Raw genomic sequence first — 18,900 nt, 5'->3', positions numbered from 1 at the left:
TCATCTGAGTAGCCCCATCAGTTTCAGTTGGGTTGTTGAGCTACCAAAAGCTGGAATTGTGGAAAAATCTGTTATGGGTGTATGGAGTTACTGGGGAATGTTATACACTACCAGTGTAGACAACTACACTGTGGTATTTTATACAGGGGCCAAATTTTTCTTTAAAAAGGAGCTTAAAGTGATATAAAACAAAATCAACCAAAACCCACAATAAAACAAAACCCTCAAAATGTATTATTCCCCAAAAATATCTAACTTCACTGAAAAAGCCTACCTATATTATCTCATGTCTTTATAGTTGGATGAAGTGCTTCCACAGGAGATGGTAAACTTAACTTAGCAGCTCACTGCAGAGCTTCTGCTCCCAACTCTCATCCTGTGTGAGAGCTGATGCACATCAGGCCCCTCCAGAAGCCATTTAACCTCGCTAATATGACCATGTTATTGAGTTAAAGCAGCTTATGGAAGAGCCTGACAAGTTCCAGAGCCAGTGCTGATGGATGGATGTGACTGGGAACAGAGAAGAGGAAGGGAGGAATAAATGGCAAGGGGGTGGCAGGGAGACACTCCTCTCCTTGTTGCCAACCAACTGCTTTGCTGCCTGTCAGGCTACACATGGAGATTTCTGAGAACCTGGAAACATGCTCAGTCCCCTGTTCTAACATCAATTGCATCAAAACTGCATCTCTTAAAGATGCTTTACTGTGCCTGTTACATCAACATTGACACTGATGCTAAGAGAGATCATAACAATAATGTACACAACAACACTCCAGGACAGAAATAAAGTTTATATTAAATTGGAGTCCCTGTTCTTGGTTTATCAGACCAACTCCTTTTCAGACTAATGGTGTCTCTGAAAAGATCGGGCTGCACAACAGTGCTGATAACTTACTGATGTGAAGAAAACCCCAAACCCAAAGATTTGGTGTCTCAAAGTACACGTATGTGCTCCTCTCTCTATGTCAGTGTTAAGGCTTCATTCTGCTCTAGCAGATCCCTCCACCATTGAGTACGACTGCACACAGCATAGGAAATGTAAGCAGACAACAGGCACTAATTGCTAAACTTTGCACAGTGGAATGCAACATGATCCTTGTCATGGATTGTTTGTCAGGGAATTATGTAGAAGTGTAGGATTGTCACCAAGTTCAGTTTGCTCTAAGGAGTCCAGCGTGCATGGTACTTTATTCCATAGTGTCATTGTCCTCTAAGTGCTTGAAAGGGCTGTGTATGAACTGCTTTAAGAAGCTGTCAGAGGAAAAACTTATTGGTTGTTTCTTTGGCTTCTGCATCTTCCTGGGTTAACTTCTTCAGGAAAAAGTAGAAATATTTAATTAGAGATACTTTAAAGAAAAAAAAACAGGAAAATTGTTGGAAGTGATCGAGAGGGTTTGCTTTGTATTGGCAGGGAAAGTATGATTTTTGAACTTGCCATTTGTGTAGCTGAGAGAGGTTTTGCAGCTTTAGAGTCTGGGTTTTGCTGCTGAAGCAAGGATTATGTTAGGTTCTGTGGCTTTGTACTGAAGGTCTTGGGTAAACAATTGATGAGAAGGGAGAAGTATCTATCTTTTCTTTCTGGCAGAAAGGCCTGTAAACATAGGAGATAAATATCCTGTAGGAAGACATCATTGTAGTCCCTGAGCTAGTGATCCAGTGCTGTTTGTAGTTCCAATTTGTAGCTACCAGTGAGGTGGCTCTTAGATTGTGAACTCTTTCCCTATCTATGTTGTTTGGGCCTTTCCTGGAAAGATTCATCTCTTAACTCAGTATTTCATGCTTAGATTTGCATTGATGACCTTATAAATTTAAAAGCATTCAATTTAGAGACAAATCTGTACAATCATGCAGTTTTAATGTTTAATAACTTCTGCTCAGGATGAACTTCCAGGTCAACTTCCTTGTAAATTTTATTGCTTGATATTGTGGCTGATATGTGTGTATGTAATGATGGAGTTTTTGTAAACAGTAGAAATAGTCTGTTGAGAATTTCAGTATTATGAAGTGCAACAATCAAATTAACAGTTTTAATCAGGTACAAACACTTTACTATCCATAGTGGAAATGACCAGAGGCAAGAAAGAGTCATGGTTAAAGTGGATCATAATTTGCAATAATTCTTTTGGTGCTGGATGTTAAGTTTTTGTCTTCAGGATTTCCCACCATCCTACTTGATTTGGGATTGTTTCACTGAGGCATCCACTGTCTACTTTGAACTTAATTTATCTTCTATGGTCCTTATGGTATCTAGGGCATTTGAAGAATAGCAATTATCTTGAATTTCACATGTATGATGTAAATCTTGATAGATATTAGATGGAAACTGGCTTAAAAATCACGTCACGGAGTTAAACTACTAAAGATAAAAGGTGCAGTGTTGACGCAATTGTGGTTGTGCAGTTTATTTTATTCAAAGAACTAGAATAAACTATTATGATATGATTTTTATTGTGGGATAGAGTTGTCTAGCTTCCACTGTGCTGGGATACTTAAAGACAAGGCTTTGAGAAGTTAAGAGCACTATCTGACAAACAAATTTTCCCCAATCACTTAGTGGTTCCCACGGTACCTCTCATAACATTCCTGGGACAAATGTGCAGTGTGTCAAGCAGAGATGGAGCACACGCAGCCAGGTTGTGCTGATATAACAGAACTGGCTCTCTTGTTACCTTATTTATTATCATGGTCGCGCATAATTTTAATTTCTTTCAGATCACTAAAATAATAAGATGATAAAATAATTATGATTCCCCTTGTAACTATGAAAAAAGAATGCGTGTGTAGAAGAAAATACTTCTTTTGGTTTTGCTTTAAATGTTTTAAGAATAACAAAACAGATTAATGGGCCGTTTTTTCATTTGGGAGAAATTTATCTAATTGAGATAGATCAGGTTGCTACTGAAATGGGCTGGTGATTCATGGCAGGAGAGAGATTCCCTGATACTCTGGTATCTAACTAAAAGTGGCTAATGAAGGAATTCCTTTGATATTCTAGGGAAGGTAGTGATTTAGTTATTTTGTCTGAATTCCTGTTACTGGCTTTTAACCTTAGATCTTTAGTCTGTTTTCACCACTGTTAGAAGTATTCGGATGCTGTCTGCTGGGTTTTGAAACCTCTAGGTAAATTTTGCTTATTTTTATTTGAATCATCAGCTAACTACTCTGTATTAGCTGTGTCTCACTGGGAGACCTTTGTAACTTGGAGTGTAGTTAAGTTTGTAGCGAGGAAAAACAAATAGGCTTGACTCCTGTGTTAGTCTGGGTATCAGCTTGGTGCCAGCGGCAAAAAAAGCTGTCCTCCCTGTGTCGGTTCCTTAAATTAGGCTTTTTGGATTTTATCCTCAGCATGTCACTGTTATTGCTTTGTTGCTATGATACAATACTTACTCATGCAATCCGCTCTAGAATATTAGAAGATCTGAACTGAAATGTTATGTAACTTACAAATGTTTTTACAGCTGATGTTCATTATTTTGCAGAGCGTAACAATTCGTGTCTTTGTAGTTATCTGAGCAAAATAAGCATCTTGCAAGGTTTTTTATTCAAAAGAAAAGCGGTTAAAATTGCAGAATTGACATTCAAAAGTGAATTGTTCTTCATGAGGGAGTAGTAATTGCTGGCTTTTTCAAAAGCTCACTGAAGTTGTTATGCTCAGCTAATAGGATCGTAACTGTCAGGTGGGGAAAGGGAATACAATGCAGTATTCTGGAGTCGGAATTTTCAGGGCAGAGTGAGCAGTTTGAATTACAGTGGAGGCGTGTCAGTCCATTGTAGCAATTACTTTTTGCTTATGGAAATGAAAGAATTCTATCGGATAATTACTCAATACTAAACCCAAGTTTTTACTGTTGTTGTTCCAGCCACTAAATGAAAGGTTTTCTGGTAAGAAACTTGAGAAACTGGCATTGCCAAAGAGTGTCTGAATTGGTAAAGGTGCAATCTTAAAATGAAGTTTGTTCAATTAGAATCGTTCTGAAACAAAGAGAAGCTTGAGAGATTTTTTGTGATTTGTTCAGGTTTTAAAGTGAGACTTCAGATTTTCAGTACTCAGTGTTCCAATCCAGTTGCCTTTTTCTTGTCTTGATAATTTCTTCGTGGTGGAACATCAGTGCTATTAGCATCATTCACTCACTGCAGTATTGCTAAGGGATATAGTCTGGCTATAGACCTATCTTGAAAATTCTTTGAGGGGGAGAGCATTCTTTATTTGGAGATAAAATTGGAAATACAGGTTTTTTCACAGAATAAGTGAAGTCCCAACTGGCTGATAGATGAGATGATGCTACATTGCCAAAGTGGCTTTGAACCCCCAACAAATAATTAAAACAAGAACAAAAGACACATTAAACCAAATTTTCAGTTAAAACCGTGACTGCTTTTGTTGTGTTCATGCAACTTAGGAACAGTTACAACATATTAAGGATGTATTAAATTTTCTAAGTGTGTAGTGCTTAATAATCCATCTTTTTTGGGGTTAATGTGAAATGCTAATGGAGAAATTTTGCTTATATCAGGTTACAGGGGTACTGCACTCTAAAATGCAAATGTCAAGTCATAGCCAAACACATTGTCTTAATAGGCAAAAAAATCTGGAAAACCCTTACATGACTAAGATTGTAATAAATTATTTAGACCAAAGCATTAACATTCAGGGTTAATCCTTTAGAAATATTGGAGTTGATTCTTAAGAGAAACATTCATCACATGATGTCAAAAGTATGTGAAGCATTTTGCATTGGGGTAAAAAGACAAGGTTCCTTCAAAGCAGATTTTACAGCTTTTAAGCAGGTTACATAATAGAGGATTAGGGAGCAGAATGAGACAAATCGGATGAATGAAAGGTTAGTATGATGCACTGCTTCTGTGTATGACTTTTGGTGGGGGAGAGCTGGGACTTATCAATGTCAATGCATTTAATTCAGGCACTGATTTTCTGTAAATATATTTACTGCCCTGTGTTTGTCTGTTATTTCTTGCATGTGCCAAAAGTCGTGAATGGTGGGTCTTTCATTCTAACATACTCAAACACACATTTTCAGTTTTGACAATACTGCTTATTGATTTACTGGCTATAGGGCATACTATCCCCATACTAAAAAAAACCCAGTCAGAGCTATGCAAATTTTTGTCAGCAACACAGATTTAGAAATCCTGTGTTTGCTTCTACAGATTTAAGGGTTGTTTGTTTTTGTTTGTTTGTTTTTATAGATGCCACCTTCAATGAGCAGCAGGATCTTTTTTGTCAGAAGCTGCAACAGTGTTGTGTCCTCTTTGACTTCATGGACTCTGTTTCAGACCTGAAAAGCAAAGAAATTAAGAGAGCAACACTGAATGAACTGGTTGAATATGTTTCAACAAATCGTGGAGTGATTGTTGAATCAGCTTATGCTGACATAGTGAAAATGGTAAGTAGAATGCTCACGTTATAGTTTGAATTTTAATAAAATATCTTAATCAGTTTGTGATTCTTGTGGCATTTAACTCAGAATTGCTGCTGGTTATTCTGCTTATACAGTATAATGTAATTTGTTAATGATAATTTGGCTTAGAAAGGCTTGTAAAAACAAACAACTTGTAAGTTTTAATTATTAGCTGAAATGTGATTCATTCAGGTTAATTAAAATGAAAAAACTGGTACATTGCAGATGCTTGGAGTCTGGGTAAGCTTTGAAGTTGTTCTCAATCAGAAAATGGCAATATATTGATGCTTGCCATTCTTTGTTTATTTACAAGTGGCGGTGGAGTGTTAGGCTGAAGTTTTCTGGTAAAGATTCATGCAGGTACTAGTGACAGCAGAAAGGCTTATCCGTGTAAGAAAGCAGCTCTACTTTGTAAATACTTTATATGGCTGTTTTGTTTTACTATTTTGGCCTTGGAGAGCTGTGCTGGAGTAACCTAAGTGGCTTGCTGAAGTTGTAAATCATAGGATGACGTGTGCCTTGCAATTTCTGCAAATGGTTTGTTGAATAAGCAACAAAATATTTATGGTTGTTATCTGCTGACTTTTCCAGGTGTTTATATGCATTTTCAAATAATGCTTAAGTGAAGTTTTAGATAGGCCTGTACTCCGTGTACAAGGAACACAAGTGAAAGACACTGGAAAATAATTTGAAATATTTAGTATTTGTTTTTTTCCTAGAAATTTGAAATGTAAAAAGAATGGCTTTAGTGCCCATGCATTTAGGTAAATGGTTTTCTAAACTTTGGTTAAGTTTACATAGATAAAATGCTGACTTTAAAAGAGCTCTTAGGAACATTAGTAGACCAGTTAAAATATACAGCCTACAGCTTCTTCATACAGTACAAGCTATTTTTTTCTTAAGGTTTATTTTGTTTGTTGTTTGTTTTCTTTGTGGGTTTTTTTTTTTTTTTACAGGCAGCTGATAGGGAAGATCAGATCTTTAATATAAATAAGCATAGAAGTTTTGCCATTACACTGAAAGGCTAGGATTATTGAAACCCTTTCAATCATTTTGGCTGTTTCAGCAGTTGCTTATTAAGTTTCACAAAAGATCTAGGACACTGGGGGGAGGTTTTATGGTTTCATTTTTTTTAAATGACCTGAGTTTCTGTCCGAAGTGTTTTTTACATAAGAAAATAACAGGACAAAGTATGTTCACCTCTTCTTAAGCTTCTTTTTTTTTTTTTTCTTGATGCTGGTGGCAGCAAGCCTGAATCCTTGCAGTATTTTCTTATTCTGTGTGCCCTCTATAGCCTCTTGTTAGAAGAAAGAATATACTAACTACCCCATCTGACTTGTTGAAGGGAGATTTTCTTTTGTGTTGGAGTTGTTTTCTTTTCTTGGTGGTAAGGTGTTGTTGAGCTGTTCTTTTGAGGTTATTGTTGTTGTGCAAATGATTGGGCTCTGTGGATGCTTGTTTTTCTTTCCATAACAAATTTCCATCCCCTTTTCTCCCCTAAAATGACAGAAAATGCAGAAGATCTTAAATGTTCAGTGAGAGCTTTTTGAGAGCTTGAGACAAAAGATCCCTCCAAGCCTGAATAGTATTTCTAATCTCCCTGGCAACTGGCAGCAGAAAAGGTCTTTGCTGTGAATTAGGACGAAGTACCAGCTTTCAGAAAAAACTCTGGATGGATCTCCCTCCAAATAACATGTGTGTCAGACTTGAGGCCTTTCTTTGTAGCAAAACTTCTATGAGATTTAAAAGTTACTGTTTTGTTTTTTGTTTGGGTTGGGTTTTTTGAAGTTTTTAGACTGTTCAGTGTTACTGCATTAAAAGAAAAAAACATATGAGGTTTTTTGGCAGAGTTTGAAGGATAATGTTTTTTGGATGAAAAAGTAGAAATTGGCCTTAATGAAATCCAGCTATCATCTGACTGGTAGGAAAGGACTGACAGACAACAGAAATTCCCTGAAAAAAGCTGGAGTGGCATCAGTGGCAGAAGCAGAGCCAATTTCTTTCCAAAGCCCCTTGTCTTCCCCTAGGCCTGAGACACCTTTCCTCCAACTTGCAAAGGAAACAGCCTGGTTTCCTTGGAGTCACCTGAGTCTTGGGAAGGCTAAGTCAGCAATCCCTTAAAGACAGCAGGAGTAAAAGGAAATGTTGTTCCTGACCAGTGCATAGGCAAGGTCTGTGCAGGTGAGGAGGTCTCCCTGCATTTCTTCTCTTCATATGGTCTCTCTGTTACTCCTCTATCTCCTTGTGCCTATCAAGCTCCCCTCATTCCCCAGCAGCCTATAAAAATCCAGTGTAGATAAGATTGTCCTAGCAGGTTAGAAGAGTTGTGAATTCAGAATTTGAAAGCAATCAGATATGCTTAATCTGCACGCTCAGAAATGTGAACTGAACCTAGTATCTCAGTGTTGAGGTGCTTGATAAGTGTACAGACAATTAGGGACTTTTTTTATTTTGTTTTAATAAAGTATAATTGCCGTATCTCAATACATTAACTGGCACATTTTCTGATACTGTTTTTGGAAAACTTAAACCCAGCATCAGCTTTCTAAATTATCTGGAAACCTATCCAACTGTAAAAACCTTTTATGATTTGTATTTCTCAAATCAGTTTTGGGATAAGATGCCACTTATGAAAGAAAGAGAAGGTTTTAAATAATGTAAGAGGATATAGAGGTGAATTTGCCAACAGAAGAACAATGGAGGTTTTAACCCAAACCATGTTTTTGATCAGTACTATTAGCAAGGCCTTAGAAATAGGCAAATGAGATAGGAAGCAAAAGTATTGCAAACATAAAGAAAACAAACTTTTTTTTTTTTAGGGAGACAGGCTATTAAATAAAAGGGGTGTAAGGTTTATTCTAATATTTATTTGTTATATTCTCAGGAGATCGGTAATAGTGGAAGTACTGAATACTCTGAAAAATCATGCAGTTACCTTTTTAAAGGTCTGGCTGAGAGGCTTGCTGTTTGTTTCTGCTGCAGAAGTATATTTAATAGTTGGTACCTTTGTTTTGGACTTGAAATGTTTGCATTCACTACTCTGAGATTCTGTGCTGAAGGATTGATCAGTTCAGTTCAGCAAGATGCATCTAGAAAGAGATGCATTTTCAGAAGATGTAACCACAGAATACTTGTAAGCAGAGGTAAAGCATCCTCTGTAGGGGACTGATTCATATGTTGCAGGGTGTTTTGTTGTTTATCTAATAAGAATAGACAAAGCAAATAACAGAACCAGAATTGTAATCTTGGTTTTTGGGCTTGATTAAAATTAACATTCTCTGATTACTATTTCCCCCTCCTCTTCTGCCTCTCCAGGTACTTGCTCTTTTGCTCTGGAATCCCAAGTCCTTTATGTTTACAAAATTAAAGGACGACTGTACTTTTTTTGTGAGGGGTTTAGTTGGGAGGTTTTTGTTTGTTTGTTTTTCCTGTGCAGTAAGTTTGGAGACAGCTGTCGTGCCCATCCATAGGAACATCATTACTCTTCTACTGTAGAGCAGCAGATCTGCAGCTTTGCTGTGTCCCAACAGGAGACAGCAACAGGATGTAGAATGAAGGGCATGGGAGGAAAGGAAAAGTCAGTTTATGCAACAGCTTTTTGTCTTGTTTAATGAGGCAGCTGATTCTTCTGTGTGGAGCCAGCTGGGTGATTTCAGGATCTTTTTCTAAAGTCCTTTTTGCAAGATTCTTCAAACACCTTGGAGACTCCATGGAAGGTGTGCAGGAGCATTTGCTGCAAACTGTCAGACATTTTCTCTTGTGCTTAGTAGGCTTGGGTGATGAGCAGCTATTTGAAACAGATTTGATCACAAGGACTAAAAGAGTTTGAAAGGTGATTGAAAAAGTCGGGCTAAACATGTTCCTGAAAGAACAGTAGAAAATGAAGAAACAAAATTAACTTAATGTTCTCTTTTGTTCATGTTAAAGGATTTTAAATCCAGTATGTTATATCTGATGGAAGAGATGACATTTTTCTTTTGACATCTGAATGGTCTTCTATCCAAACGTTTATATACTTCAAAAATCCCCGAAGAAACATTTTTAAACTTGCCCCTTTGAAATTGATTTGATGTGACTATATCCTACTAAAAGTAACTTGGTAGCTATTTTTTTCTCTTTGTGAAATCAAGAAGTTACAGCTGTTACATATTTCTAACTTTGAAAATTTCAAGATGTTTCAAGGTTTTGGAAGGGTGAAAGAGTGAAAAATGTAAACAGAAATACCTTGAAATGAAGTAAAGTGAAGAACCCTGAAATAGGATATATTTTTGGGATTGTCTGTCTTACATATGGAGAGAGCTCTGTTTAAATCATAACTGGTTAGTCATACTGTATTTGTTGTCTTATATAAAACCTCAGCTCTTGGTGTCACATAGTTAAAAATTGTTTTTTATATAGGGAAATCAATTTTTTTTTTAACTTCCATAGTTTCAGGGAAAATTTTAAATATGACCATGTCTAATTACAAACTTGCAAAGCAGTTTGGACAAAAGTTACTCATTATTTTCATTGCCCTGTTTTCAGACTCTTGGCTATTTGTATTTTGAAGTTTAGGGGAAAAAAAAATCACAAATGTGGTTATTATGTTACTTTTTTTTTTTTTTAGGTAGTTTTGTTTCATGTGAATTTAGGATAAAAGCACTACCTTACTGAGTGTGATCTGTGGAAAAATAAGCAGTGATACATTTTTTTTTTTTTTTTTACTTGCAGATAAGTTCTAACATTTTCAGAACACTTCCACCTAGTGATAACCCAGATTTTGATCCAGAAGAAGATGAACCAACTCTTGAAGCCTCATGGCCCCACATACAGGTATGTGATTCCTTTATTTTCAAACCTTCTTGTAAGGCAAGAAATGTGAATACTTAAGTAAATTTGTGCCCTTGGTAAGAACATCAAAATTGCTTTTATAATACAGTTGAGTTTTTATACTTTGGGGGGAGGAAGTGGTGGTTTTTTTAGCATGTATAAATATGGCAGAATGTAACTCTCTTAAATTGCTTAAATACTCTTTTTTTAAGAGTGATTGCACTGTAAAGTGTGGTGTATGTATTGAAATATAGATATTTTAGGTAATGCTCTTTACTTAAGAGGTTTTTCTGCGACTGAGCCACTTCTTAGTGTGGTTTCAATAAAATATAAGTTAAATGTGGACAGGTCAGTTTATTGTGACAATGACAAAAAACGGAGTAAAACCCTTATTTGTCTTTTGAGCAAGAAACAGATATCCCCTCATTCTTCCCATCCTCTTCCCTCCCTCCATGCAAAAACTTCACAGTATCGGCGTTGTTTGGTAACAGTTGGTCGGTTATTCTGTTGTTGCACTTCTGTGCCAATCTCATGATTTTTATAGCATTGCTGCATCAATTGCAATGCTGCCGAATTTTACTTTATTTTCAAACTGTTAAAAGCTATAATCATCTAAGTTCATACCTTGGGTAGTTCATTGGTGATTTTATATAAGTAGTATCTGGTAAAAGTGAAGTAACAACTCGTAGTAGTGGGTAGAAGATTAATAGCTACTGCACATCTGCATACTATTTTCTCTTCCCTCTTGAGAGTTAAAATGCTACTCTGCCCCTCTAATATTACAGTTCTACTGTACCAACAAATGCTCTTATTTAAGAACTGGACTTCAGATATTGTCTATAAGAAGTATGTCTTCAGCATAGTATTTGAGACTTAAACCACATGAGAGTTAAATTATCACAGGAAAAAAACGTTGCAGGTTAAAGACTGTGATAATTATTTCCAATTCATAGGAGAAATGTCTGTAACTGAACTAGATGAGAGGCTTGATTTTTGTTGAGTGAGAGGGTGCAAGGGCTATGCAAGTGTCTCTTAAAGTCGGTAGTGGCACCATCTGACTTCTAAATACCTCTGTCTCAGGAGTAAAATTTGTAAATGTTAGCTCAGTTCACTTCAGGACATAATTAAATTCTAGTTCTTTTTACAGAAAAGGACTTTTGATTTTTGTGATCAGTTCACTTGTGCTTTAGGCTTGTCTAAGAGAAAGTGAAAGAGATTCGTAGCCTGTGGTGTTATTTGAAATTTTATTTTCAGCTTTTCCCATGCCTTTTCTAAAAGAGTATTGGCCAGGCTGTCTGGTTATTAATTGTGGATTTCCCTCTCCTGCATCAGTTGTTCATGCTGCCCTTGGAACAGATTGCTTACTACAGCACAATGGAAACAGTTTTTGTTTTCCTCTCCTTCCTTTTACAGTTCATGTGCTACTGGATGGTAGAAGACTGAGTTTGATAACTTACTATTTGCCCTCCAGGAGCACAAAGTGGAAGTGTCAGATTTTGTGTGTGGAAGAAGGGGAGTGTGCACAACCATTCCCCTCCATCAAAAAGCATTATTATTTTCGGCATAGTCTAAAGGACTGTGGGGAGCAGGGATGGATGTTTTGCTCACTTCTATTTGTGACTGCTTAGTTGCAAACAAATTCAGAATTCTATCTTGATCTGACAGTCAGGTGGCCAGTTTTCTGGGAGGGGAAAGAAAAAAATCTGAATCTCTGCTTGAATCTGTTGGCATTTCTCTTTAAAATATCATCAGATAATGACTTAGTAAGTTACCGGAGTGTGTAGTCACAACAGAAGACTCTGGACCTTCAGTAAAATGAGTGCCACTTGGAAGACGTTGCTTTAAGGCAATGCTTAAGATGCTTTGTAACAGCCAAACTAGGTTGAACAGGTTGGCATTAAAGCCCCTGTATATATGAAGCTTGGGGAGTTGCACAGTTGGTGGAATTGGTAGCTTAAAGCAATTATATTCTAGTGGTCCCTGCAAGAAAGACGAGCAAATCACGGAATTATTAGGATTGTCAGTATCTTCCTGGAATATCCTAGGATTTCATCTATCACTTCCATGGCTTCATTGTGTAGTTGGATCTTAGTCATCCTATTGTTAACCCTTTCTTGGCTTAAGGGCTTGCAAATGCTTATCAGAGCTTTTTCATGGAACACTGTGACTTTGCAGTCCTTGAGTTTCATCCTGTATTTATTCTTCCAGGCCTTCAGGGTCAACTTGTCCTTTCTCATTGGTAATATGACATGCTTTTTTTTCCTATCTTTTTCCACTTGTGGTAGCTTCCAATATTGTCTAAGTGGTTATCACACAGTGACCACAACAAAGAACAGTCTTGACAGAAATATTTAATATAACAATTTATTACAGAAGTCTTTACTAAATTTAATTCCAAATTAATCCCCATAAAGCTTGTGCTAATAACCTCCCTCTGGCCATATGTTTCCCATTTCTGTAGAAAATAACTAATGAATTTATTTAGTTGCTAATTTGAAAAATGTCAGTAGAATCATAGAATGCTTTGGACTGGAAGGGACTATTAAAGATGACCTTAGTCCAAGCCCCCTTCCAATGAGAAGGAGCACCTTGCAGTGGATCAGGTTGCTCAAAGCTTGGTGTCATCTGCAGACTTGGTGGGGGTGCACTCATTTCCACTGCCTGTTTTGAGGAAGATATCAAGCAGCCATGGTTGAGCTCTCTTTCTAAAACAGAGGATGGAGTATGCTAATATTTAAAATTATATTATTGGATTGTCTATTACCAAGCTTTTAAAAATTCTGTCTTCTGTTGTCTATTTGGCAACTGTGTGTTATTAAATTAAGGCTGTACAGGGAAGCTTGGGTTTTAATACAATTTTAATACAATACAGCTACATGAAATTTGTAAACATGAATCTGTTTATTCTAGAAAAGAGAAGACTGAGAGGGGATCTCAAAGGCAAGTGTCAAGAGTGTGATGCCAGATTGTTTTCAGTGGGGCCCAGTGACAGGACAGGGAGCAATGGCCATAAACTAAAACACATGAACTTCCACCTCAACATGAGGAAGAACTTCTGTACACTGAGGGTGGCAGAGCACTGGAACAGGCTGCCCAGGGAGGTCGTGGATTCTCCTCATCTGGAGACATTCAAAACCCACCTGGACACATTCCTGTGTCACCTGCTTGAGGTGACCCTGCCTCAACAGGGGGGTTGGACTAGATGATCTCCAGAGGTCCCTTCCAACCCTAACAATTCTGTGATTTTATGTAAACTGTTGATATGAAAAGCTCTTATTGCAGTCTGTCAGAGGAGGAGAAAGTGAAGGGTAACTTGTGTTTCTGAGCTTCTGCTTTGCAGATGCAGCAAACTTTCCTTGAGGCTATGTGTAACTGTCAGCTCAAATGTTCTAGATGAAAAGTACTTACTGTCACGCATTTCTCTCAAGTGAACTTGATAATTATAATTATGAATTACTCAGGTACTGGCTCTCAGTTTAATTAGAGCTCTCAGAGGGGTAATAGTTGAAATACATGCCTGTGAGTATGAGCACAGCTCTGCGTGGGTTTTATTTAGAAGTCCAGTCAGTGATAGCATTATGTACCTAAATTGCATTTTGGTATTATTACTAATCAGTTGTTTAACTAACATGGCTTTATGAAATAAGCATTGAGAACATAAACAGCTCTGAATAGAATCTAAATGTACGAAATCTTCCCTCTCAATTCATTCTTAATTAAGAGATGCCTTGTATGTATTTTATTAATCTTAACATCTTTACAGAAGGACAGTATTTTGTGTCTTGGCCTTTTGATGAACCTCAAAATATGAGACTTTTGTTCTGGGCTCTTCGTGCCTCCCTCTGCTACCTCAGACCCTTGCTAGCTCTATCTCCTGACAAATTTTTTTGTCTGTGGGTGTTGTGGGATTGTAGCAAATGGGGACTTGAACTGACAGAAATAATATGCTACAAAATATAACAGATATTGAAGATAAATCTGCACGGGATCTTGTTATTAGATTTGAGTGTTCAGGATATAGAAACCTAATGTTAAGCTTAGCTCTTTAAGTTTCTGTGTATTCATTCAGCTTTTTTATGTGGCTCTTCATTTTTGGAGTTTGCAGCTGAAATTTAATTTCAGAAACACTTAGGAGCTTTTTGTTCATCTGTTTAATGAATTATGTGATGTTAGAGCGCTTAATTTTACCCTCATTGCTGCCAAGTGTTTGGTAACTTATTTCTACATGATGAATTCTTAACACGGCAGGAAATGTGAACATATGTAACATTTAGAACTTGTTTTTTGCCCAGCAGAGATATTTTCAGTAGGTTATTTATTAAGCTTTGACACTTCAGGGAATTAAAGTGTTCTTGATACTTACTGTAATTCTTTCAGTAAATTCCGGTAGAGGTTGTGATTAGGCAGTTGTGTTAGGCTCTGATTTCCTTTGGTAGTTTTTAAACATATTAATAGTCCCACTGGCTTTGGTGGTGGTGACAGGGCTGAGATCTGTGTTAAGGTGTACTTACTGACTTAAAAATTTTCATTTCAATGTTTGTAGTTGGTGTATGAATTTTTCCTGAGGTTTTTGGAGAGCCCGGATTTTCAGCCTAGCATTGCAAAGCGATATATTGACCAGAAATTTGTACAGCAGGTAAGTGGCGGGTTTTTTCACTCCTAGATTTAAAAATCACCTCTCAAGCATAATTTATCAGATGGGCTGTTTAAAGTTTTCATGTTGACACAGAGTAAATTTCAGTTGTTTTAGCTGTGGTTTTTGCCAAACAGTAAATAAACAGCACACCATACCACAGAGGCTATATGTAATTAGTAGCTTCAGCAACAGTTCATTTTGAGGTATCAACCTCAGTGCTTTGCAGTGTAAGACATTTGTAACTTGTGCCTGCAAGTTGTGTTTTTAATGATTTTTAACTTAATTCAGTCAACTCAACAGTGGGCTAATTACATTTTTGTGATGCTTTCGTTTCTTTCTTTTAATAGATTTATCACAGGAAAACTTACAGCAAACTATTTTCCTGTAAAAAGTTTGTGTGCTTACCATACATGAAATCTGTTAACCTGTGTCTAAATAGTGTCAGTCTTTTTACTGTCATGTACCAACCAGAGAAGAAGAATCAAATAAGAAAGTACAGGAAAGTACAGTATAGGAAGATCATGCTTCACCATGCAAAATAACAATGTATGAGGAAGAAAATGAAGTGAGATTTCATATTAAATATAGCTGCTCAAGGAATTATGCTGTAGAATACCATAGCAATTTTTGTTCAAGGTGAACTCAGAGGGGATTTTTTTTTTTTTTCCCACCATGTCAAAATATTTGTTTGCTCAGTATCTGAAGAGTGAGTGCTGGCAGGTCATCATAATACAGCAGTGAAAAGTGAAAACATAGATGGACTCTTTCCCTCCCCACCTTCAGTGACTGCATTTAATTTCCACTTATTTGGTTCTACTATTCTTGTTTATAGATTTTTCCTTCTTGGTTTTGTTCAACTTTCCCATGAAATTTAGGCCTGAAGCTGCTGCTGAACTGTTGGCTGTGCTATCCAGTTTACTAATTGACCCATGGTCCTTAAGAGCCTTGTTGCAGAGTTTCAGTTTGACATTTCACTTGATCTTTCTCTAGAGTGCAAGAAAGACAGTGCAGTGAACAGCTAGCTATATATGGGGGAAAAAAGGTGGAGTAGTGAGAAATTCCTTCTAAATATAAAATTGAAATGAGCCTGAACAAAGTTCCTGAACAGCTGTTTCCAGTCCCTTGTGCTGCTTGGTACAGATATACCCAACCAGAGGCATTGGCTGAGCAGGAGATGGTAGTGACTGCTTGAGTTAAGTTACTAATTTGTTCAAGACAGCTAGCATTTCTGAATATGCTGTTACTTGAACATGCAGGAAAAAAAAAACCAAAATTAATGGTCTGTAATGTGATTGGAGTATTTTTTGATGTCTTTGAGTGAGTATGGTCTTTTCTGTGTCCTTGGAAGACTTTCTACAAAAAAATTGCATGCAAAGTCTTGTTAGCTTCTTGCAGCATTTAGTCAGTATTAGCAGAGAATCAGTTAATAATTACCTATCTTGTGCTTATTTTATGACCTCATTAATTGTAAAATCTTTCATATAGGGATGCTTTTGCTTAGCCATCAAGACATGAGTATCTTTTGGAGATAACTAGTAAAGGTTTTTAATTAAGAAATTGTAAATAAATGGCACAGATTTGATTCATTCTGATTTCTTAACAAGTATAAACCACTTACCTGTGGTTTGATCATCTCATTCTTGCAATTTTATTTATATTTTGATAGTATAATAGTTATTGGAATGGCTTTGGTGTCTTTGTATACAGGCTTTGGAAGGGAATGAAGCTGATGGGTTTATTAAAAAAATCACCTTTATTAAAAATGTAACTTTGAAAATATACTATCAACATCTAAACAAAATTTACAGTTAAGGTAATTCTATTTTTTCTAATGTAACCTTGTAAATTAAAGATAAAACTCAAATCAGGTAGGAACAAAACAAAATTCAAGTCTTTCAAAAGTAATACATTTAAATTTAATTTTTAAAGCTGTTGGAGCTCTTTGATAGTGAAGACCCACGAGAACGTGATTTCCTAAAGACAGTTCTTCATAGAATTTATGGAAAATTCCTTGGTTTAAGAGCATTCATCAGGAAACAGATAAACAACATTTTCCTCAGGTATGCTGTGTGCGTGCGTGGCTGTGTTGAGGAATATTTTATCTTGCCTTTATGATCTGGGTCTGCAGTGATTTTTTTCTTGAAATAAAAGACCTGGTTTTAGTTTGTGATCTGACTTTCAAATATTTCAAGCTTATTAAGGGTTATTTCTTTGGGATCTCTGATCCTCTGTTTCAATTTTTGATGGTTGTCTCTTTTTGGTACCAGGTTTATATATGAAACAGAGCACTTCAATGGTGTTGCTGAACTTCTTGAGATATTAGGAAGGTAAGTTTGATCTGACACAGAAGAAATATAACATGTTATTGTGGGTGTTTGCTTCAGCTTTTCTGCTTTGGGAATGAAGGGGGAAGAGAGTTATTACAGCAACAAGTGATGAAGTGCAGTCACTGATAATCTAATACTGTCTGGGTTACCACATCAGTATTAAATTAGGATACAGAGTATAAATTATTCCTTTTTCAGTGCAAGTTTTAAAGATGACTGGCAAAATGTTTCTCAAGGGTCCTTGTTTGTCAGGCCTATCTGCCCTTGCTTATCTTACATCTGATAGATGACTTGTTCTTTGATTCAGAAACTGAATGTTAACTTTCACCCTCATGCTGAATGAAATGCTTTAATCCTCAGCAGGCTGATTTTCTTTAGATTCTATTCAGGAAAGCCTTTTAAGTGCTAGGGTGGTTTTTTTTAGTTACCTTATTTTTACATTATTTCACTAATTTAATTTTTAATTTTGAAGTTTCTCTGTGGTAGTTTTTTACTGTTTTTCCAAAATTGTCACACACATTTCACGGTAGAAAATTTTGTAAATATTTCTGGTCTAACTGAAAATACAAACATTGTGAAGCTGTTTTGGAAAAAAAATTCCTGAAAATCAAGCAAAAGGGATGCCATTATTTTCTCAGATTTCCTTTAAATGTAAGGGGGAAAAAGAAGCCAACCTTTTCCTGAAGGACTTCTGTTTTATATATGACTGAATCAATGACAAACTTTTTAACTTTGTTTTTGAAGGGAAAGGTTGTTTGACAATCTCAAAACAAATGCTCAAACTGCAGTGTTAAAGTAGTTGAAAATTGTATGCCATCTAATTTTTTTTTTCTCTCCAAGTTGCTGTTGATGGTGGGTGATATGGATTAGCTTTCTGATACATCTAAGCTTTACAATTGGACAGCAAGACTTACTGTAGATGATTTTACTTAATGGAGGTCATGATAAAAATATTTCAGCTCATCTAATGAGTATTATTTGTCTTCTACTGTGGTTCTCTGATATTCCTACCAAGAGTCTAAAACTCTCATGATACCAAAACTTTAAAGGTTGTGCATATGTAGTGCTATTTCATGGCTTCAAAATAATCAGGTTTATAAACTGAATTGGAAATGGAGTGTCTCTTGAACTTAAAGAAATTCTTGACTTGCTAGGAAAAAATATTTTTTAATTAAAAATAAATCCTGCTTATTCATGTTTTCAGTATTATCAATGGTTTTGCACTGCCACTGAAAGCAGAACACAAACAGTTCCTTATGAAAGTTCTGATTCCCATGCATACTGCAAAGGGATTAGCTTTGTTTCATGCACAGGTAAGCTTTTGCCTATTTCTAAGCGTGGTGGGGTTTTTTGTATATATATTTGAAAATAATGAAACTTAAAAACAGTATATGTTATAATATCGATATTCCAGGATATTTGCAAATTCAGTCACACAGTCACACTTTTAAAAAAATCTTATAGATCTTATATTTAAATGGTAATTTGGATGTAATATTTAACATATATTACAAGTGAAAGAATGTAACAGTGAGTTGAAGTCATGTCAACTGAAGTGGGAAGCTTTTTTGCTTGTAGTCTTGTCACACTTTAAGTTTCATTTAATCAGAGGACCTCATGCTGTTATTTCTTTTATGTAACCTAAGTGCTGTTTCTAAAGGAACGTTGAGTATGGCCAGGTACTTATTTCAGAAGTGCTTTTTTATTT

At 36.2% G+C, this 18,900-nt stretch overlaps 1 protein-coding gene across 1 annotated transcript in view; it reads left to right on the top strand.

Moving 5' to 3' along the window:
* Positions 1–18,900, top strand: part of PPP2R5A (protein phosphatase 2 regulatory subunit B'alpha) — a 44,372-nt gene that overhangs the window by 13,943 nt on the left and 11,529 nt on the right. The window contains exons 2-7 of the mRNA XM_027641585.1: positions 5,209–5,405; positions 10,131–10,232; positions 14,773–14,865; positions 16,795–16,925; positions 17,133–17,192; positions 18,397–18,505. Coding sequence (XP_027497386.1) covers positions 5,209–5,405; positions 10,131–10,232; positions 14,773–14,865; positions 16,795–16,925; positions 17,133–17,192; positions 18,397–18,505 — 692 coding nt within the window. The remainder of the gene's footprint in view (positions 1–5,208; positions 5,406–10,130; positions 10,233–14,772; positions 14,866–16,794; positions 16,926–17,132; positions 17,193–18,396; positions 18,506–18,900) is intronic.

The sequence above is a fragment of the Corapipo altera genome, unplaced genomic scaffold, assembly GCF_003945725.1.
Source record: "Corapipo altera isolate COAL_440 unplaced genomic scaffold, ASM394572v1 48b, whole genome shotgun sequence".
Lineage (NCBI taxonomy): Eukaryota > Metazoa > Chordata > Aves > Passeriformes > Pipridae > Corapipo > Corapipo altera.
This window is presented reverse-complemented; position numbering and strand designations above follow the sequence as displayed.